The sequence below is a fragment of the Anabrus simplex genome, chromosome 12 (genome assembly GCF_040414725.1).
Source record: "Anabrus simplex isolate iqAnaSimp1 chromosome 12, ASM4041472v1, whole genome shotgun sequence".
In the NCBI taxonomy this organism is placed as follows: domain Eukaryota; kingdom Metazoa; phylum Arthropoda; class Insecta; order Orthoptera; family Tettigoniidae; genus Anabrus; species Anabrus simplex.
In genome coordinates this window covers 75,930,819-75,954,187 of record NC_090276.1, presented here as the reverse complement: position 1 = coordinate 75,954,187, position 23,369 = coordinate 75,930,819, and the positions used below count along the sequence as shown (strand labels likewise).

Genomic DNA, 23,369 nt, shown 5'->3' with positions numbered 1-23,369 from the left:
GCTTGGACTTGTGGGTCTCTCAAATGAGCAAAGCAATTCTTGAATCCTAGCAACTATTGCATGATATCTGTTTTCAAATTCATCATGCTCTCCAAAGTGAGTTTCGCTAGATTTTGAATCTAATTCACATTCTAGATACTCCCTAACAATGCTGAATTCCTTCCAAATTTCTGGCAGCCTATTTTGCCTAGAAATTAGTTCGTGATGGTTGATGTTATCTTGCTTTAAGTAATTTTCAAGGTGAGTTAATGACCTTTTAAGTAGACCACGTTTTTGAACAGCCTTTGCTTCGGATTCAAACACCATGATGAATGGTTCAGGTAATCAATTATTGACAAGATAATAGTATAAATCAATCTTACAACAATGGTGACTATACAAACAATAAGCTCTATATTCAGTGCACTGCATTCATTTTGCATTGTTGAAATGAGTGACAGTCTTTGAATGGAACCAACAATGTAGGTAGATGAACAAAAGCATAAAATAACGTATAATAAACCACGTACGTTCTAAAATATACAAAATACACAAAGCGGCCCAACAAATTATTAGCACGAAATCGTATAATGCCCATGAGAAGTCAAGACAAATCTGTTATTCTATACACGGAAAGTGCTAGCAGTAGAGTTAGGATATCAGGCAGGATGTCTACCCTAGTCAAGATAGGAACAATAAGGACAAATGGAACAGACTTACAGTACATGGCGGTGCTGTATCATCAATCATCACTACCACTGGAAACACTCCTTGGCTGGAATCACATGCCCAAAGTGACTGGAAAGTCTAAAGGATGACGTCTGCGATGTAATGTTCACTGGAGTCCAAATTCCAAGTAGCATTTAACATCTCGAACATCAGGGTATCAGATACAAGCTGGCATAAATAGCTCACAAGAACAAATGCAATAAATAGCACGTGGTAACTTCCACAGATTGTTAACGTGCGATATCAAAGCAGTTCCAAAACAATGTAGACTTCGTTGAAATCTCAATATGACGAATTCAAACATTCGTAGTAATTAGCATTAAGCACGACATCCTGGTGCTTTTATACAATAAATGTTCACGATGCTTTTCGCGCCAAGCTCGTTGCTATGTTCAAACGGCGATTGCAGGCAGCAATTCATGACGATAACAATTTTTTGGTGACTAGCACGACTGACACAATGTTCAAGGTTCACAATGATTCTCATCGCGGCCCGGAAGGACCAAAATTTTATGTTGCGAACGACGAAACAACATATCGGCCGCACATAACAAAGTTCAGTTCCATAGGCGCACAAATACAATTTTGAAACAAATCAAATGGAGGACCAGACTGCCCCAAACGAGCAGACACAAACACATCACTCACAAGGTGATTCAAACATTTATTACACATGAATAAAACACTGCATATTTACACATTATGTACAACAAATTCGGACGTACACCAAAACACGTGTACTGCTGCCGGTCGCCATGTTCAGTGTCTGTGTATAAAACAAAAACGCAGCAGCACATTGCCAACTGTTACAAAATGAAATGCGGCAGACGAGTACCAACACAAAAGCCGCAACAGAGTATAAGTAGAAAAATATATACAGATATATCACAGGTCATATTACAAGTAAATACAGGAAAGTAATAATCAATTCTGGAGATCATGTAAGTGATTTCTAAATTTTGACAATGAGCAGTTAAATATATCAATATCCACTTTGTTTAGAGATCTTGACATCAATCAATCAATCAACCAATCAATACTGATCTGCATTTAGGGCAGTCGCCCAGGTGGCAGATTCCCTATCTGTTGCTCTCCTAGACTTTTCCTAAATGATTTCAAAGAAATTGGAAATTTATTGAACATCTCCATTGGTAAGTTATTCCAATCCCTAACTCCCCTTCCTATAAATGAATATTTGCCCCAGTTTGTCCTCTTGAATTCCAACTTTATCTTCATATTGTGATCTTTCCTACTTTTATAAACGCCATTCAAACTTATTCGTCTACTAATGTCATTCCACGCCATCTCTCCGCTGACAGCTCGGAACATACCACTTAGTCGAGCAGCTCTTCTTCTTTCTCTCAATTCTTCCCAACCCACACATTGCAACATTTTTGTAACGCTACTCTTTTGTCGGAAATCACCCAGAACAAATCGAGCTGCTTTTCTTTGGATTTTTCCAGTTCTTGAATCAGGTAATCCTGGTGAGGGTCCCATACACTGGAACCATACTCTAGTTGGGGTCTTACCAGAGACTTATATGCACTCTCCTTTACATCCTTACTACAACCCCTAAACACCCTCATAACCATGTGCAGAGATCTGTACCCTTTATTTACAATCTCATTTATGTGATTGCCCCAATGAAGATCTTTCCTTATATTAACACCTAGGTACTTACAATGATCCCCAAAAGGAACTTTCACCCCACCAACGCAGTACTTAAAACTGAGAGGACTTTTCCTATTTGTGAAACTCACAACCCGACTTTTAACCCCGTTTATCAACATACCATTGCCTGCTGTCCATCTCACAACATTTTCGAGGTCACGTTGCAGTTGCTCACAATCTTGTAACTTATTTATCACTCTATAGAGAATAACATCATCCGCAAAAAGCCTTACCTCCGATTCCACTCCTTTACTCATATCATATATATAAGAAAACATAAAGGTCCAATAATACTGCCGCGACGTAAAGCCCCTAGCAAAATAATAATAATAATAATACTGCCTTGAGGAATTCCCCTCTTAATTATTACAGGGTCAGATAAAGCTTAGCCTACTCTAATTCTCTGAGATCTATTTTCTAGAAATACAGCAACCCATTCAGTCACTATTTTGTCTAGTCCAATTGCACTCATTTTTGCCAGTAGTCTCCCATGATCCACCCCATCAAATGCTTTAGACAAGTCAATTGCGATACAGTCCATTTGACCTCCAGAATCCAAGATATCTGCTATATCTTGCTGGAATCCTACAAGTTGAGCTTCAGTGGAATAACCCTTCCTAAAACCGAATTGCCTTCTATCGAACCAGTTATTAATTTCACAAACATGTCTAATATAATCAGCAAAAATGCTTTCCCAAAGCTTACATACAATACATGTCAAACTTACTGGCCTGTAATTTTCAGCTTTATGTCTATCACCCTTTCCTTTATACACAGGGGCTACTATAGCAACTCTCCATTCATCTGGTATAGCTCCTCCGACCAAACAATAATCAAATAAGTACTTCAGATATGGTACTATATCCCAACCCATTGTCTTTAGTATATCCCCAGAATTCTGATCAATTCCAGCCGCTTTTCTACTTTTCAACTTTTGTATCTTATTGTAAATGTCATTGTTATCATACGTAAAGTTTATTACTTCTTTGGCCTTAGTCTCCTCCTCTATCTCGACATCATCCTTGTAACCAACAATCTTTACATACTGCTGACTGAATACTTCTGCCTTTTGAAGATCATCACATACACACTCCCCTTGTTCATTAATTATTCCTGGAATGTCCTTCTTGGAACCTGTTTCTGCCTTAAAATATCTATACATACCCTTCCATTTTTCACTAAAATTCGTATGACTGCCAATTATGCTTGCCATCATGTTATCCTTAGCTGCCTTCTTTGCTAGATTCAATTTTCTAGTAAGTTCCTTCAATTTCTCCTTACTTCCACAGCCATTTCTAACTCTATTTCTTTCCAGTCCGCACCTCCTTCTTAGTCTCTTTATTTCTCTATTATAATGTGGGTCTTTACCATTCCTTACCACCCTTAATGGTACAAACCTGTTTTCGCATTCCTCAACAATTTCTTTAAACCCATCCCAGAGTCTGTTTACATATTTATCTTTAAACCCATCCCAGAGTCTGTTTACATATTTATTTACCGTTTTCCACCGATCATAGCTACTTTTTAGAAACTGCCTCATGCCTGCTTTATCAGCCATATGGTACTGCCTAACAGTCCTACTTTTAAGACCTTCCTTTCTATCACATTTATTTTTAACTACCACAAAAACAGCTTCATGATCACTAATACCATCTATTACTTCAGTTTTCCTATAGAGCTCATCTGGTTTTATCAGCACGACATCCAGGATATTATTCCCTCTGGTTGGTTCCATCACTTTCTGAATCAGCTGTCTTTCCCATATTAACTTATTTGCCATTTGTTGGTCATGCTTCCTGTCGTTCGCATTTCCTTCCCAATTGACATCTGGCAAATTCAGATCTCCCGCTACAATCACATTTCTTTCCATGTCGTTTCCCACGTAGCTGACTATCCTATCAAATAATTCCGAGTCCGCGTCAGTGCTACCCTTTCCCGATCTGTACACTCAAAATATATCAAGTTGCCTATTTTCTTTAGAAATGAGCCTTACACCTAGAATTTCATGTGTCTCATCTTTAATTTTTTCGTAGCTTACAAATTCTTCTTTCACCAGAATGAATACTCCCCCTCCCACCCTCCCTATCCTATCTCTACGATACACACTTCAGTGCCGTGAGAAAATTTCTGCATCCATTATATCATTTCTCAGACATGATTCAACTCCTATTACAATATCTGGTAAATATATATCTATTAAATTACTTAATTCTATTCCTTTCCTTACAATACTTCTCCAGTTCAACACTAACAATTTTATGTCATCCTTACTTGATTTCCAGTTCCCTGTTCCCTAATCACCGCTCCCTAGGCCATCCCGTTTCCCTGAATGTACCTCCCTATTACCCTTCCAAACAAATTTCCTGACTTATACGTACCACTGCGGTTTAAATGAAGGCCATCTGAGCGCAGATCCCTATCTCCTACCCACCCATTAGGATCTGGAAATTTCACTCCCAGTTTCCCACATACCCACTCCATAGTCTCATTTAAATCCCCAGTACTGTTCCAGATGATGTAAATCTTCTTGAAGTTTTAAACAATCAAAAGGACATTCGTTCAATTGGTCCATTGAATGCGTAGTTAGTTCTATGGCAATTTGTAGACAATGTATTCTTGAACCTTGTGCGTCTGTGGACAATTCACCAATGAATGAAGGAATTGAAAAATGAAGAGAGTATCCAATAATTCACGGCGTTGTGACGGGCTATGCAGATTTAAAGACTGTTGTAGGGATATATAATCAACATTATCATATGAGAATACGGCTCTATATGAATATAGACGAAGTGATTTATGTTGTACTGAATCTAATCTATGGATAGAGGTCTGATGATAAGGGTTCCAAACAGGTGTACAGTATTCTAGTATAGGGCGTACCATAGACACATACAGCAATCGATAGGTAGCCAAGTTTGAAAATTCTCTAGAATTTCTAGTAATGCAACCCAATCTTTGAAATGCTTTCTTACAAATATTTTCAATATGTTCATTAAACGATAGGTTATAACTGAATAAAACACCAAGGTCATTAACTTGTGAAACAGGATTTAGAATATTGTTATTGCTAAATTTGTACTGAAATGTTTTTTCTTCTTGTTTTTAAAAAACGATATTATTTTACATTTCTCATGATTAAGTTTCAACCCATTTTGAATATAGTACTTTTCAAGATGATGTAAATCTTCTTGAAGTTTTAAACAATCAAAAGGACAATTAATTTGCATAAAATTTTTGCATCGTCAGCAAACAAAAGCAATTCAGTATTCTTAAGTATATTTTTAATGCCATTTATGTAGAGAGTAAAAAGTAAGGGGCGCAAGGTGAGACCCTTGAGGAACTCCACTGTTAACAATAATAGGTGCAGATAAATGATTCCTTATTTTAACAATCTGCAGCCGATTTTTAAGATACGATTCAATCCATGAGAGGAGAGGCCCATTAATTCCGTAGCCCGTTTGTTTTTGCAGCAAGATATCGTGGTCGACAGTATCAAAAGCTTTTGAGAAGTCTGTGTAAATGTAGTCGCCTTGGGAGTGGTTCTCTATTGCATCCAAGAGGAACTGATAGAATAAAAGAAGATTGCTGCAGGTTGACCGCCCTAAAAAGAATCCATGTTGCTCATCAATGATGATGTTTCTAAAGAGAGGTGTGATTTTGTCAAGAATTGAGTCAAAAATTTTGGAAATATGAGAAGAAATTATAACTGGTCTATATTGTTTTATGTCAGTTTTATCACCATTTTTGAAAACTGGACTAACAAATCCTTTCTTCCATTCCACTGGGAAAACACCTTGGTTTAATGATAAGTTGAACTTATAAAAGAGTGCTTCACATAAATTAAATGAGCAGTACTTGAGCAGGTAAGTTGAAGTTGGTCTGGAATATCGGGAAATTTATGCGGTTTTAATAGAGGTTTTAAATAAAAATCATTCCAATGAGTAGGGGTATGCACTGTGTGTAAGATATCATTATAATAATTGAGGAGAAGTTGTGCCTGAGAAGGGAGTAATTTTTGAGCATAGTGTATGTTATTGAGTCCGGGCCCGGGGATGAGCTATTTGCAGTTGATATAACAGCTTGTAGTTCATTTAATTTTATTGATTGTGTTAAGGTGGAGAAATAAGGAGTTGTATTTACTGGTGAAATAAATGAAGGTATCGTATAATCAGAGGTGAGCGAGTGAAGAAAAGAATAGAGCACGTCTAGTGGAAAGGAACACTGTGATTGGTGTTGAAAGGTTCTTGTGATCATTCGTATGGCAATCCATAAATAGGTTATAGGGATATGAGAATTTAATGATGATATAAATGTTTTCCAGGCATTTCGCTTTTTAGTATTGAAAATATGTTTTGTTTTGGCAATATGTCGCTTTAGTTTTAAATAATTGGCTTGAGTCATTGATTGACGATTGATACAAAATCTTGCGGCGGTGAATGAGCTCGTGGCATTCCTTATCCCACCATTTAATTGTTTGAGATGGTAGGGGTGAAGTTGAGATTATTGGTTTGAATGGGTATTACGTATTTAAATATTGATTCAGAATTGTAAGAAGAGTTGAAAATGTAATATTACAAACGTGTACACGTGTTAGTGCATGGCTGAGGTATTCAATATATGTATTATTAAAATTTTTGAAGGAGCGTATATTGCTAACTTGATCTGTTGTTTGATTCGTATTTTGGGGTTTACTAAGACCATAAGTAATAATTATTGGAAAATGGTCGCTCGTATGAGTATCAGCTAACGTGTGCCACGTAGTATATGGAACCATAGCTGTACGACACTAGGAGGTGAGCCAGGGGAAGAGAGACGTGTGGGAGAACCGTCATTAATTATCGTAAAGTTATATTGGTGAGATGTACATAGAAAATTTGAACCCTTTGGAGTGTCAGATATACTTCCCCATTCTGTGTGGTGGCAATTGAAGTCGCCAAATACAAAAACATTTGGAAAGGGATCAAATTGCGAAAAAAATGGGACCATTGACGTTCTGTAATATAAACATCTGGAGGATAGTATAGATTAACAAAATGAATATTGTTATAAATGAAACCTACAACATAAGTTTGAGGAATCGGATTATGAATTGGTAAAGGCATATAGGCAAAGAATTGTGGATACATATAGCTACTCCTGCGAATCCGTGACCATCTTGTCTTAGAATATTATACCCCGGTACAGTAAACTGGGAGTTAGGTGGTAAACAAAATTTCATGTATCATGATAATATGGGCCTGGGATTCTTGAATAAGCAATTGTAATTCATGCTTTTTTGGTATTGCACTACTAATATTCCATTGAAAGATGTTGATCATACACGTTTAAAATGTTAGCTATATGATCACGTAATTTGTAAATAACGTGAGTAAGTTGGGGCTCATTTCCCAAAGTATGTATTAACAATAGAATTATCCGTTGGATTTCTTTTTGAAGATGGTACTTCATACTGTGGAGCAGTGGGGCCTGTGAGGCCGACATATCTCTATTAACCCGATTTTGTAAGTTGGATGTGGAAGGTTGCGCTGTCAAGTTTACTGATGAAGTAGTAGGTTGAGAAGGAAGTCGTCCTAGAGGAGTATTTTCGTTACGAATTATGGACATATAACCCCGTTTATCATATCCTGGGGCAGGAGAAGGATTCGGAGAATGCATTGCCACCTGTGTAAATTTCATTTTTCTAGGGTTTTCAGTAGGAGATGCGGTAAGCTCATGAGATAGTGGAGGAAAATGGGTAGGGTTTTGTTCCGGGTAATATACAGGGAGTGAAACTTTGACTTTCGCTTCTGCAAATGAAATATGTTCTGTACTCATAATTTTTTTCAATTGTACTTGATATTTTTGTTCCGGACACTCTGAGGATCCTGTCAAATGTTCCCTTTTACAATATACACACTTGATGAACTGTTCTGTACATTGATTGGTGGCGTGCTGTTGGGAGCATTTACAATGTTTCTCCGTATGACCGTAACTTTGGCATTTCCGACATCTGATAGGTGTACGGCCCCACGTCTAAATACACTGTGTATAACGCTACTTGTTGTGGTAAGGTTTGTGCACGAAATATAACTTTGATTGATCCTGTAGGTAAATACTCGGTTGTGTCGTTTTGTACGACTTTTCGGTTAATTCGTTGTATTGCTTTAATAGGCACCGTTGTTTGAAGATTTCATCATCTGAGAGGTTTTTATCAACACCGCGTATGAGTCCTACACGTAGGACATTAGAAGAGGGGGTGTATGCTTTCACGTTTAGAGTCTCTAGTATAGGGTTACGTAAAAAGGCATTAGCCTGGGCTGCTGTGTGAAGGTTACTTGAATACGATTTCTGCCTTTACGTTGGAGTGATTTTACATTTAAATCCTGTTCATAGAACTTTCGTCCTAGAGCCATAGGGTCTAATTAGCCTATATTTTTTATCAGCGGTTGATTCCACGAATACTGTGTAAGGACCACAATGAAACTTATTATAATACTCAGATATAGTCGTAGAAGGAGCTACAGCACTGCGCTGAGTATTCTGTTGATCAAAAGAATGTTCCTTGTTCGATGGGGGTTTCCCTAGTTGATTACTTGCTGATTATTTGGTTTGCTTTGCAGTAGAAGATTCATTCTCCATAGGCACTTCGATTTCTTTATCCACAATTAACTGATCGCCTGTGAGGGACATGCCCCCCCATTGGAGGCAGCCATGATTCACTATACTTTCACTATATACACGAAAGAACACCAGCAAGCAACACGCTACTACACAACCGTCGTTCCGTACGGCGAGCAGGCGACTGCACTAAGTTTAGTAACTGTTCAAGAGCGAGGTGAAAACTACCAACGTTATGCTCTAGACCTGTAACCCTAGCGTTTTTACAAGTGTTGAACAACTTTATCCATCATACGTAAAACTCAGCCTGTGTTTGTCTTGAAGATTTGCGACAATAAGTATTGTGACTGGGTAATGGCTTTTCAGCAGCGCCCAAGAAAATCCTAAGAAGGAGAAGAAGAAGAAGAAAGTCGTGGGCGTGACATCAATCCGTCATGTCAGGACTCAGACTCAGTATTTTTACATCTTTAGTGGGGAAAATGTGCTAGAATTCCGTAGCTAGTATTTTATCAGTCTACCTTAGCGGTTACCTTGCGTTAACACTTTTGATATTCATATGAAGTTAGTATGATTTCTGTCATCGCACCTCTGAACAAAATAGTTGATTACACCAAATGTCAATACGCGGCATGTGTTTTTAAGCGATCAGTTTCAATGTTAATTTTCCGATATTGATTTTACACGCTCGATTTACTGTTAATCACCATAAAAAGAGATTTTCATCTCTGGAGTTTATGATGGAAACCCAAGATAAACCAGTATTTATTCCACCAAAAAAGAGAATATCTGGAAAGAAAAGTGGTGGAGCTTCTAATCATGTGGATCACATAATGGTAATTCAGGTAATTTCAAAGATATGGTATATCATATAGCATATAATCTTAGAGAGACCAAAGAAAAGTATTTAAAAGAATATTGGATTTCATTGTGATGAAGAAAATGGAAGTCAGTGAGGTCCAAATGTTTTAATATGGTACAGTATGAATTGCAACCATAGGTACACAGGCTGAATCAGTTTCAAGGAATGGTTTTTCTAATATTCAAAATATTGTCTTTAGTTTTGCCATCGGTCTCGATGAGAGGTGCGCTGTAAACCCATCCTCTTTTATTATGACATTGAAAGAACTTTCTCCCTGTCAAATTGTTCTTCAGTTACCTGATGTTCCCCATTTCATGCTGCATTATAACAATTGCTTTCATTCTACCCATTTTAATACCCATTCTCAGTATTGTTTGCATACAGTTTCAAGGAATGATTGATATGGAAAGTTTCTGTCTCTGCCATGAATATTTAGGAAGACATTTCTGCTAATTTCGAGATTATTTTAATTTTTTCATGTTACTGTAATATAGGAAAGTTTGTTGGCTTATTGAAATAACAGAGGAAGAATAGCGCGGGAAATTTGAAAGTGTCCAGCCCATCTGTGAATATCTTGCTTCAACTTTTGTTTTTACAGGTTATTTTAGCCATTAGCACCACATTCAAATTAACCTTTTTCGATCTCTAAAACAAATGTGTTTGTGTGAATAATGGAGTGATTTCTTCAGTAATAGCCTGTGACAATTTGGGAAAGGGGGGGGGGGGCGACTTTTTAGTATTTTATGTGGAGGCAGTTTTCAAACCTTTATCTTCTTATGAGCATACCTAATATCATTCTTAAGTTATCTCTTATCTGTATATTGAGGTGAAAATTTGAATTACTAGGTTACCTATCTGCTAGAATTTTAGGTTTGGTTACTAATTAATTTTGAAGGATTTCATAACTGCGAGATATTTTGTTGGTGAAGAAATTTTTTCATCCTCTTTAAATACGTCTATGACAGCCTTTAGGCAGACCTTGGTGTCAAGACAAACTGAACACTGTCTCCTGGGAATTGCTGTTATCTTCAGTATTGTCCACCACATTGAAATATAATCTTATAAATCGTATCTCATATTACATGTAAGAGAGAGAAAAGTGTACATTGCCATTGCTGAGGACCAACCCTAATGGGTATCTTTACTTTTAAAGTATGTCAAGAAATGAGCAGCCAGCCCCCGTGGTGTAGGGGTAGCGTGCCTGCCTCTCGCCCGGAGGCCCCGGGTTCGATTCCCGGCCAGGTCAGGGATTTTTCTCTCGACCTGAGGACTGGTTCATGGTCTACTCAGCCTACGTGATTAGAATTGAGGAGCTATCTGATGGTGAGATGGCGGGTCCGGTCCCGAAAGCCCAGAATAACGGCCGAGAGGATGCATCGTGCTGACCACATGTCCCCTCGTAATCTGCAGGTCTTTGGGCTGGGCAGGCCAGAGCCCTTTCAAGGGCATAAGTGCCGTGGGGTAAGAAATGAGCAGCATTCCAAAGTAGCCAGCTTCATGAACACTGCTGTTGGCTGAAATTGTGATGTCACTCCCATAATTCAGTACAGAGAGATTTCTTTACCAACAAGGGAACGATAAAAACTCATAAGCAATTAGACCAACGGTCTGACATGAAACAGACCTGTAGCCAGGATGAGTGCAGACCATTAAAGAAATAGTGCTTCAGTTGAGACTTAAGATTATTTTTTAAAATGGAAAATTAACTATGTAGTAAGCAGTTTGACCTATGCCGTCGACTTGGTCTTAATGGTAAACTGTGCTCAAAGCCTACAGTCTAATATCTTGGAGCGTGAAGTGAAGTGCAGTGAGTATGATACAAAAATTAGCATGTCCAAGACTAAATTGATGTCAATAGGGAAGAAACCTAAAAAGTGTAATCTCAGGTCAGGAAAACAAAACTGGAAGAGGTAGATCATTTCAAGTATTTAGGATGTGTAAAGTGAGTGAGATTCAATCAAGGTGCAGCAGGGCTGATGCAGTAAACTCACGGTTGCGATCAACAGAAAGAAGTGAGTTCTCTGCCAAAACTATCTTTACATCAGTCTGCTTTCAGACCGACTTTGTTGTATGGGAGTGAAAGCTGGCTGGACTCAGGATATCTTACTGAAAAGTTAGAAGTAACAGACATGAAAGTGACGAAGATGGTCACTGGTATGAACAGGTGGGAACAATGGGAGAATACTCAGAGCAAGGCGATAAAGTCTGAGTCGGAAATGAACTCAACAGGTGAAACTGTATGCATAAACAGACTTAGGTGGTGGGGTCGTGTCATGGAAATGGAGGAGCATAGGTTACCTTGTAGATGGAGACTAAGACTTGGCTTTTAATGATAAGATGTGTTGAACAAAATTAGGCCGCAGAGCTAGTTACAGCCAGAGGTAATTTACAGAGACTTGCACACTGAACATTGTATAATGAAGATGTATGGATGATGATGGCAAGTGTTGTCTGGAGAGGCCTGGTGCAGTTGTTTCAAATGTTGCCTTATAGACAACCTGCGCATTGGTGAGGATTAATTGGAATTAACCAATGAAGGTTAAACTTCCCATCCCTGAGACCCCTTAGACCAAAGGCCAGCAAGCCTTGGAGCCAGACAATATGTAGTTCGTAGAGTCGTGTAGCCTACTACGACCAGGCATGGAGTCCAATTCTGTTTTGTTTCCTGTACCTTACACACTTTCCTTAGGTAAGAGAGGGCAATGCTACCAACCTTTGAAATAAATCTTGGTTAGTCTTTGGGGAAGTAGGTTTTACTGTGCCGTAGTCTGTAATGACGTCTATGAAGGTATCTGTACTGAATTATGGGAGTGACCCCACATTGAATAATTTCAGCCAATAGGAGTGTTCCTTCACCTGGCTACTTTAAAAAAATGTTCTTTTCATAATGTTTTGCTATAGAAGTATAGATACAATTTAATGCGAGTCTCTCCTTCATGATGTAGTTTATCTCCGCAACAGTCACTAAATTTATGCTGTATGAATGGTCAGGAGCTGTCTATTAGGTCGTTTGGGTGCTCAAATAGCATTACCAAAGGTTCTGTATGTGTTTAAAGGGAAACCGTAAAAATGATGGTCGCTCCAAAATGAGGAGTGAGGTAGTTTGCCATTGCTCTCCTCGCTGGGGCAGAAAGTGCTATTGCAGCATGATTGACCCTATGAGCAACATTTTTCATAGCAATCAAACCCTCCGAATGTCATTACTCAGCACAACCATGGGTGAGACTGTGCCTGTGCCAAGAGACAGACGCTAAAGTACGGCATGATTCTATCCCTAGGGCCGATGACCTAGATGTTAGGCCCCTTTAAACAACAAGCAAGTGATTCTATCCCTCCTTATTACTGTGGTGCAGCATTGATAGAGAAGAGCTAAAGGTTTGAGGTTTTCACTCAATTTTTCTTTTCTAGGGTAAAGAGAAAAGCAGCGGTCACTCACCCTCTGGAGACAGCCTCTCGTCCCCCGATCTTGACATCAATGGACACGATGAAAGTGGCGATGGAGACGGGCTGAAATCATCGGACAGCGGAGTGAGCGACCGGATGGGGCCAGACTTATCCCCGATCCTGGAGAATGGACATACCTCGGGAACAGTGGAGTCGCTGGTGGCGAGTCAGCCGGAGCAGGCGAGCACGACGACGGACAGCCTGAGTCAGAGTGAGCAGAGTCTGGACGTGGACCTCATCAAGGAAGCGGTGGCAACCAAAAAGAAGAAGAAAGTCAACATCTGCACTGACCGCGAGGAAGAAGAAGAGAGGATTTGCGGCGTGGTGGAGACGACGGCTCTCAGGCGAGGGTCTGAGACGTCGGACTCTGTCGCGATGAGCAGCAGCACGGACGGTTGCCTGACCATGACCGGGACCATAAAACGAGGGAAGAAAGCGGGACAGAGCGTGGATGTGAGGCTGAACATCTCACGGGAAGAACTGGAGGTCCTCGAAGCAACGATCGCTGCCAAAAAGCGAGCTGTCACTCCTGGGATGTCTTCTTTCTTGTGCAACCTACGGAAAGGTCCACATATTACCATATGGACAGCTTTGTGCCTGCCTTTTGCTGTGATCATCTCTGGGATATACTCTTTCTACATGGGCACCATCACCTGGTATAATGTCTTTACCTATTACACGGAGGAGAAGCCTGTAGTGTGTCGGATTTTAGTATCCCCTTTCCTCATCTTACTTTATCCATTCCTCATTGTGATATTCACACTTGGCCTCGGCGTGTATGCCGGCCTTGCTCAGATCTCGTGGTTCTTTGACAGCTGGTATAAAGAAATAACAGATCTAGAAAAAGGATTTTACGGATGGCTGTGTGCCTTCCTGAAACATGAAGACTGTTGCCCGTATGAAGTGGTGGTTTTAACGGAAATACAGGGGCCAATTGATAGCTGCAGAGCTCTTAGATCTTCGTCAGAAGATTCTACGGCATAAGGAAATAGTTATGTACTGGACACATTCTCCCACTTAGTACAGTTGCTGCAGAACGGATGTTTTTTGCCTGGGCAGAATACCATAATTGTGTATGAAATAGACTTAGGTAGTGCCTTGGTCCGTAAGGAGAATGAGGGCACTCTAGCTCTTGGTGTTGGAGGAGAGAAGAGTTGTGCAATTAAGACTGTAGGAAAGATGGCACTGGTTAGTGGAGACCCAGGTGAATCTGAGGGCTGACATCTGTGAAGTTCCAGTTATTTGACCCAAGTCTACTCTTCTGTGGTTCTGTGCATTGTAAATGGATGTGCCTATGTTTGGGGAACAGAGTAGGCAGCTGATTCTGTGTTATCCCCCCTTCACAGTGCTCGTTCATTCTCGACTGACGTGACCTTCAGGTAGATGGGTAACAGATTTTGTTTTCATACTCAAGAGTTCATGAAGGTTATCCCTCGAATTTGAATGTCCCGTAGCCGTTGGGTCATATATCCAGTCATTCTTGAGAAAGACAAATTTTAAGGGTCTTATCATCAGCTAAGCATTAAATACGTGACTTGGTGAGTAGACTAATGCTCAAATGTGGTAATCGGAGAATCTTCATGTGTGCATGGTCTTCTTTGTCTTTCTGTTGTATGTTTCGTTCTATGTATATTCTAGCTAAGAATATTTGTAGTGGTTCAAAATGTACGAAGGCCATCCCGAAATTAAGTTTCCCTATTTTTTTTTCTTGCAAAGTAAACGTATTTAGCCAGCAAATATGAGTGTGCACGACAGATCTATGTCGTAGCAATCATATACCGGCTGAACAAGTCCTGCCTGGTGTCAGTAACGCAGCAGCAGTGGCTCGTGTTCTTTCTCCCGCCGCCTGCAAGGTTCAGTCTGTGAAAAAGTTTCTACAGAAATTGCGATGGGCCATTCAAAGCAAGAGGTGTGGTGTTGTGCTGATCCATGGCAGTGCTCGGCGCTCAGCAACTGTTCTGCAGGAGTTCGGCTGGGAGGTGTTTGACCATCCACCATACAGTTCTGATCTTGCTCCCAGTGATTTCCATCTTTTCTTGCACCTCGAGAAATTCCTGTTCTCCCGTAAGCATTTTCACGCGGGCGAAGAGCTGAAGATGAATGTTACACACTTGTTCCATTCCCAGGCGAAAGAATTCTAGGACACCGGCATACAAACTTTGATCCCACAGTATTACGAGCGTCACATTTCTGGTGGTGATTATGTTGAAAAATAGCTCTAGGTTGCTGTATCGGCTGGCAATAAAGTTTTTCATGTAACTATGCCTTTTTTTTTTTTCAATACGGAAACTTAGTTTGTGGATGGCCCTCGTATGTTGATTCCTCAGCCTGAGGCTGGTTGGAACCTTAACAGATCCACTATCATCTGTCATAAGTAGCCCAGGTGCCACTGAAGACAATAATAATAATTAAATAAATGTATGGTCCGCCTTTTTCCAATACTATATTATGCAATATTATTGAATTTCATTACTAAACTAGGGACTAGTTTCGGCGTTGGCTGGCCATCTTCAGCCTCAATGTAATACATCTAATAACTAAACAAATGTAAAAACACACAATTGACATGAAAACTAATGTACAAACATACAATTAACATTAAAATCTGGGATGAACTAAGTGTAAAATCTGAAAAATAAATTAGGCTCTAAATTCTTAACATCTCATCATCCAGACTCTTTCTTGTATTGATATTCATAGAATTGTTAGTTCCATCACTGCTAATCGTTACAATTTAAATTGCAAAACGGGAACTGGTAAATGTTGATTGCCGGGCTGAGTGGCTCAGATGGTCAAGGCGCTGGCCTTCTAACCCCAACTTGGCAGGTTCGATCCTGGCTCAGTCCGGTGGTATTTGAAGGTGCTCAAATACGACTGCCTCATGTCGGTAGATTTACTGGCACGTAAAAGAATTCCTGCGGGACTAAATTCTGGCACCTCAGTGTCTCCAAAGACCGTAAAAAGTAGTTAGTGGGATGTAAAGCAAATAACATTAAAAATGTTGATTCTGTAGTCAGATCGTCAGTCACCAAATCTACTTGAGTGGTGTTAGCAGTATGCAGGCCACTGGATGCCACTGTAACCGTTAGTATGAGGCACACAACAATAGGCCACGCACCACATGCCGCAACGAGAAGTCTCGTGTAACCTATGCCATTTAACTAACACGCTCTCTCCTTTATTCATTAATTTTATCTAAATTTATCATTTATTCATGTTAATTTAATGGACACCGCAATGAGTTGCGAATTTAGCCTGTACCGGCCACAAATTAAGAATGTGTCGGTTTTAACCATATCTTCATGTGCCGTCCTGACAATGTCCAACAGCATTTCAGCATGATCTTAACAAGCAGTACAGGAACATTTTATTTACGTTGGTCAATGTGGAAACACCACCTAGCAGTTCTGAGTCAGCTGGTGGTTATTTACAGTGGCATCCAGTGGCTTGCATACTGCTAACACCACTCAAGTAGATTTGGTGATTGATGATCTGACTACAGAATCAACATTGACCAGTTCCCATTTTGCAATTTAAATTGTAATGATTAGCAGTGATGGAACTAACCATTCTATGAATATCAATACAAGAAAGAGTCTGGATGATGACCATACTCCAGATGCTAAGAATTGAGAGCCTAATCTATTTTTCAGATTTTACACATAGTTTATCCCAGATTTTAATGTTAATTGTGTTGTTTGTACATTAGTTTAGTTATTAGATGTATTACATTAAGGCTGAAGATGGCCAGCCAAGGCTGAAACTAGTCCCTAGTTTAGTAATGTAATTCAATAATATTGCATAATATAGTACTGGTATTAATAATAATAATAATAATAATAATAATAATAATAATAATAATAATCGTATGGCCTCAGCTACCGTTTGCAGACATTTCGATTTGACGCCATTTGGCTGTCTGCTCGTCAATTTCGACGTTCCGGTTTACTCTGTCTGCCATCTAGCGGACCTAGAGTAAACCGGATCTCTCTTGGGCGTCTATGGCTGAGATTTTAATTAATTTTGTCGGGTAAATACCAAACGTATCACCAGAGTTCTTTTACATGCCGACATCGTACGACATGGAGTGTCGAATGGACTTTTTTCCGCCCATCAAAAATCCGACTACCTCTGCCGGGTTTGAACCCGCTATCTGGTATTGAAAAAGGTGGACCATACAACATTAATTTAATTATTATTGTTGTGATCACAATTCAATACGGATCAAAGCCATGAAGTTTATATCCTATGTCACTGAAGAGGAGTTGAGGTAGTTTCCGAACCAGAAGGTGCTATTACATATCAGACTGCCAAGCGCACTACGGACCGTATAAGTAACACGTTCGCAACATTTATTGCAAGGACTAACGGCATTTCCAGCATCGCTCATACGTCACTCGCTTTCACATCGTCAAAGCCAAGAATGAGACTGGGACGACAAACTTGATCTAGCCCATAGCACTCACAAGAGATGGGTCAAAATATGGATACAAAAATGAAATCCATGAACTAGGAAATAGAATATGTTTATATTTTTCCATGTGAAAGCAAAACTTAAATGCTAATATATCATACCATTAACGTGAATTTTTTTTTCTTAATTCCCAACAGAATACTGGTATATGTAGAACAAAACTTAAGAAAGAAGGAAAGAAATTCAGTGTGACTTGAAACAATTATCCGTCGATTACTAGATTTGGGTGCTACCCACTGAGCCACACGCTCGCTTGTCACTTTGTTAACGTTTACTTGAAATGAGACACTTGGACTTTGCCAAAGCCGATTTTATTGAGAATGCATGGATGTCTCAGCCAGTATTTGAGAAATCGCCTTCACGTATTGAGTATGAAGAAAATCTGTGACTCTTCTGCTTGAAGGTCCGCTTGTGAGATTAATCTCCGGTTATCTTTCCTTTTATTTACTGTGATTGTGATGGAAGTTTCTGCCTGTAGAAAATAGTTCAGCGATGTACAGTAAAATGAACTATATGCACCGCAGCATAATTTTTAGTATAAATCTTGTCTCGTATTACTTGTAGGAGAGTGATATACAGTATTCATTGCCAAGGCCAGGGATCCATCAAGATGTTATAAAACACCACCACTGTGGCCAATGATGCACCCCTGCCAGGCCTGGCTGTGCTCTTGCCTCGTTCGCTGAGAGCAGAGAAAGATTGGCAGTTGCCTTGCGAGCCTCTTGTGTTTTCAATGACTTTTCAATAACTTGAAGTAGTCATCACTGACCTCCTTACTGACATTGTTCCCCATCACTTCCAGCTTGAGGTCATAGATCTCCTATCCAACACCCGCCTGCCTCAAGGATATTTCTGTTATCAATTTTATAAAATACTTCCTCAACAGCAATTACACAGGAAAGCTGCTAAACTTGCTTCAATGTTCCATTCCTGCTGTGTATGCAAACTTTTAAATTTCTGTTATGAGACTGACCAATTCCCAGCAATGTGCTGTTGACTGTTGTTCCAAACACAACACACGGTCCCATCTGAGGTCACAGTATGAGCATATATGTGAAGTGTTGGTGTTATATTCAGCTATGAAGGCTGTGAGTGCATCAGTTTGATTGTAGCATACATCCATGTCTCTTGCACAGTTTTACTGCCAGGGGATAGTAAGAGGGTGCAAGTCTTGGCCCATGGATTCATCAACAATTGGTAGCATGGCTGACTAACGTGTATACATTAGCAACGAAAGAGCATCTGCGGTGCATGTAGTACAAATGTGGTGTTCTGGTTATCAAACATGAACTCTGTATGAATGTGTCCAGGGCGAAATGAAACTTTGTAAACCTTCTCTGTCCTGCTGGATGTACTGGTTAGCTGTCCTCGTTCTGTGATTTTAGTAGAAAATTTTTAATCTTTTTTATTCTCTGTGTATTTTGTAAAATTTGTACTATGTCATCTGTAGAACACTGACATTTCATGGTGGTTTAAAGAAAGAGTTGATAATGAATTAAATGTACTTGATAGAGAATTTCTCACTTGGGACACAGCGATACTGAGCTACCACCCGACTCAAAGAAGGGTCAGAAATGTCAGTGTTCTTCAGTGTTAGATGAAAGGTTTCTGTGAAATCTTGCAATTTTTCACCCATCTCTTGCTATAAGTGTATTTAAATATGTTTTTATAATGTTTTTGTGGGTATTTTCCCTCTTTTTTTACAATGTCAGTAACAATTGTTTTCGTGTGTATCATGGCGGAACACTCTGGGAACGGTTTTTATCTGTGATATAAAGTGATTTGGATGATTTTGTTTGTAAGGAAATTTGTTTTGTAATTATTTCCATGCAAGTGACTTTAGAGAATTATGTTTGTAAGGAAATCTGTTTTGTAATTATTTCCAAGAAAATGACTTATTTGAGGTAAGTCCTCATTAATAAAGATGTTTGTAGTTCAGAACTTGCTAGGAAGACTAGTTTGTATACTTACACAGTAACTGCTAGTGATGTAATGAGTTGTTTCTGTACTGTATTTACCCTGAATCTAAGACAAGACTTCCTGATAATGTTCTATTGGTATGTCCGGCCTTTGGACTAAACGGTCCTGGTTTTGAATTAATCTTTATTGGTTTATTCCTCTGGCTTGAGGATTGGGCATGTGTGCCATCCTCGCAGACATGCAGGTCTCCCCTGGCACCAGGCCTCTTAAGATGCCATACACACATCAGCACTGTCTTCATTTGTGCTGCGTCTTTCTTTGCGTTGACCATCACAGTGGAAGGCAGGTATCTCTTCAGCATTAGCAATATGGTTGAGCAAAGCATCACACTATTTTCTCTATGGAACTGAAATGCAGTGTTTTTCAGCATAATCTGCATGACATATGTTGTCCTCTTCATCATTCCCACGCACTGGTCCATACTTGCTTTGAATGTCGCACCGCTTGCGTATTAAAGGTGCCACTTCAGCTCAAGCTCCTCTCTTGGATCATGGGGAGGTTTTAATTTCATTTTTCTCGCTCACAGTGAACACCTTTCCTTCTTAGGTTCGCATACTTTAATTTGTCTTTCATTTCACCACTTAATATCATAAGTTATGAATTTCATTATGGTCCGTAATGATCATATTGGTATATAGGACACTATACAAGCCAATGGAATTGAATACGTGGGCCCTTTTCTACGCTTTAATAGTCACCACTTAATAATCGCTTCCAAGACATCCACAAGTTTCCCTTGACCTCTGATTTAGTTATGACTGTTAATCTAATGTTTGCACCATAATGTCTACAAGAACCTGTTCAGAACTGCAAACTCGAGCTGCGTATTTCAACAGGAACACAGTTTGTAGTAGTTTGTAGTAAATGTGTAGAAAATTCTCTAGATTTATGAACTTTCATATGCTTTGCCCTCGTGAAAACCAATTAAACTTGTTAGCATACAGTATATAAATGGCTTTAATCCTGAAATAATAATATTTATTTAATAAATAAAATTCTCTTGCCGGGCTGAGCAGTTCAGACGGTTGAGGCACTGGCCTTCGGACCCCAACTTGGCTGGTTCGATCCTGGCTCAGTCCGGTGGTATTTGAAGGTACTCAAATACGTCAGCCTCGTGTCGGTAGATTTACTGGCACATCAAAGAACTTCTGTGGGACTAAATTCTGGCACCTTGGTTTCTCTGAAAACTGTAGAAATAGTCAGTGGGACGTAGAGCAAATAACATTATTTTTAATAAAATTCTCGACACTTTACTGATCTACTTATGACATGAAAGTAACTTGTGATTGCATTCAGATACTAGCTATTGTTGGGTTACATTTTATTGTATTCCTGTTGGCTCGCTATCTGCGTATGTGGCTGTTGTTATGTTAGCAATCTTTTGCTCTGCAGGTGACTGTATACTGTGCAATGTGAGAAAATTCACTCATATCAGGTGTAAAAATATTCCTTAATTTACAATTTTAAGGTTACCTACCTCAAATGTTTTGTATTTGAGAATTTGGAAGAAAAGCTTTTGTTCACTTAAAGGTAGACTTTTAACATGTCATTGCTGTTTCTGAATTGATTGCAATCAAAATTACTCAATCTAGTTCTTGGGTCAATGAAGTCAGAATTTAAGGAAGTGTCTGGAGTGTAGCAGTTAGTAACAGCAAACTCTACAAAGGCTTCTGTTCAGAAACTCATTTTAAATAAATTTGGTGTTGGGTGAACTCAACAACATTTCACTTACCTATAAAAAAAAATAAAAAATCCTCAGCCTGTTTCCAGTCATTCGACCGGGTCAGGAATGGAATGAATGAAGCTCCCATCCAGCGGTGAGCATAGGAATTGTGCCGGCTGCTGCACTCTTCACGATTGATTGATGAGTGACAAACGAAATTATATTGGAGAGTGTTGCTGGAATGAAAGATGACAGGGAAAATCTAAGTACCTGGAGGAAAACCTGTCCAACACAAATCTTGCATGGAGTGACTGGCATTTGAACCATGGAACCCAGCGCTGCTGTCTGAGCCATGGAGATTTTTAAAAAAATGCTATTTATTCAGGGCGTCGACCTAAGATCTTTTGCCCCTACTTTGCACCATATGTTGTGAACCTGCGTCTATTTGGACATGGCGGAAGTGTAAAGTGTTGAATGTGAGGAAAGGAACATTAATGATGATACAAACACCCAGTCCCCAGGCCAGGGATATTAATCATTTACAATATTAAAAACCCCTGACCTGGCTGGGAATCGAACCCGGGGCTGCTGGGTGACAGGTAGACGCATTGCCCCCTACATCATGGGGCCAGACGAGCCATGGAGATACTGGTTCACCTACCTAATTTGCTCTTTTATTATGATTATTATTTCTCAGGGTTTTAGTCTAAAACTGAAGAATGAAGCAAATGGAAATCTGACAATAGCGAAGGAGGACGACAGACGTTCTGTTTGGAGCTCACTTAATTACTAGGCTGAAGAATGTGCAGCGTCGGCCACCGTGGCTGAGTCGAGCAGTGTCATAATATTCAGAGCGCATAAAACTCTAATTTGTAAACTGGAACTAAGTCATTGATGTTTTGACTTAAAGGACAATTATCAAGGATGATTGCATAAACAGTGCAAAGTTCAAGTAGCTGAGGCCATAGATTATTATTATTATTATTATTATTATTACAGCATTAATTTAATTATGATGGTTTAAAAATCAAATGGGATGACTTAGCTGATGTTGCTAGCTTCCTGTTTACACTGCTTAATAATGTTCCCTATGATTTGCGTAGCTTCACTTCTAATTATTTTTGACTTCTTTGCCAGAAAATGTATCCACAGAGTCCTAGAATTCTATGCACCCTCAAAGAAAGCGCTGTGTAAAAATCCCACAAGATTGAGCAATAGTAACAATTTAATAAGAGCGCAGGTACAAACTGACAACACCAAGAAAGCCGCTCGGACAATGTCTGGTAGCAAGGAGGTTGCTAGTCCGTGTGGAGAGAGAAAGGAATACGCATTGGGGAAAGTTCCTGTCTTTGGCAGCCGTGGAAGTATTCCAAAGACATTTCTGCATGTTATGTGCGATTTCAAAGAAATTAAGCCCAGAAATGGCTGTTCTCACACTGAAAACTTGAGTACAAATTCTGCGAAATTGTGTTAATTATTATTAGCTAGGAGTAGATGTAGGTTTATCAAGCGGTTTGATGCTTGTTGTTTAAAGGGGCCCAACATCGAAGGTCATCGGCCCCTATCAAGTGGTTTAACATATAAATTATAATATCTTTTTTCGTTGAAAATGGTATTATTTCTCATATGGCAGTATGCAGTCGCAGAAAAAAATTTAAATAAATATATGCATCGGAAACTTGGACAATACCAAAAGTTGAGGCATTTGAAATGTGGTGCCGTTGCTGATGCATGTCGTGGTGCAACACCACTTGTTGTAGCAGTGGGCTACGTTCACTGTAACAGTAACAGAGCAGTTTTAGGAATGAATACAAGAAGAATGGGGTGGATTATGAATTAAGCTGGGAACATTGAAAGGAACTCCTCATAATGACAGGTCAGTGTGGGAAACGGGAGAAATGGAAGTGCATATAAAAGTACAAAAACAGTTTCCATTTCTGCATATAGTGCAATCTTCAAATAGATTAGCTCTC

The 23,369-nt window shown here is 39.4% G+C and overlaps 1 protein-coding gene across 1 annotated transcript; it reads left to right on the top strand.

Annotated features, from left to right (window-relative positions):
- The first annotated feature begins 9,454 nt into the window (after positions 1-9,454).
- LOC136884083 (uncharacterized) lies at positions 9,455-15,806 on the top strand. Its single transcript, XM_067156106.2, has 2 exons — positions 9,455-9,818; positions 13,244-15,806. The coding sequence occupies exons 1-2, from the start codon at positions 9,711-9,713 to the stop codon at positions 14,261-14,263; spliced, it is 1,128 nt and encodes a 375-aa protein (XP_067012207.2). The 5' UTR covers positions 9,455-9,710; the 3' UTR covers positions 14,264-15,806.
- The last annotated feature ends 7,563 nt before the right edge of the window (positions 15,807-23,369 follow it).

Bases quoted from the DNA above. Each gene is read 5' to 3' on its own strand.
- LOC136884083 (XM_067156106.2), top strand. From the start codon at position 9,711: ATGATGGAAACCCAAGATAAACCAGTATTTATTCCACCAAAAAAGAGA. The intron at 9,819-13,243 runs GTAATTTCAAAG...TTTCTTTTCTAG, and splicing joins ATCACATAATGGTAATTCAG to GGTAAAGAGAAAAGCAGCGG.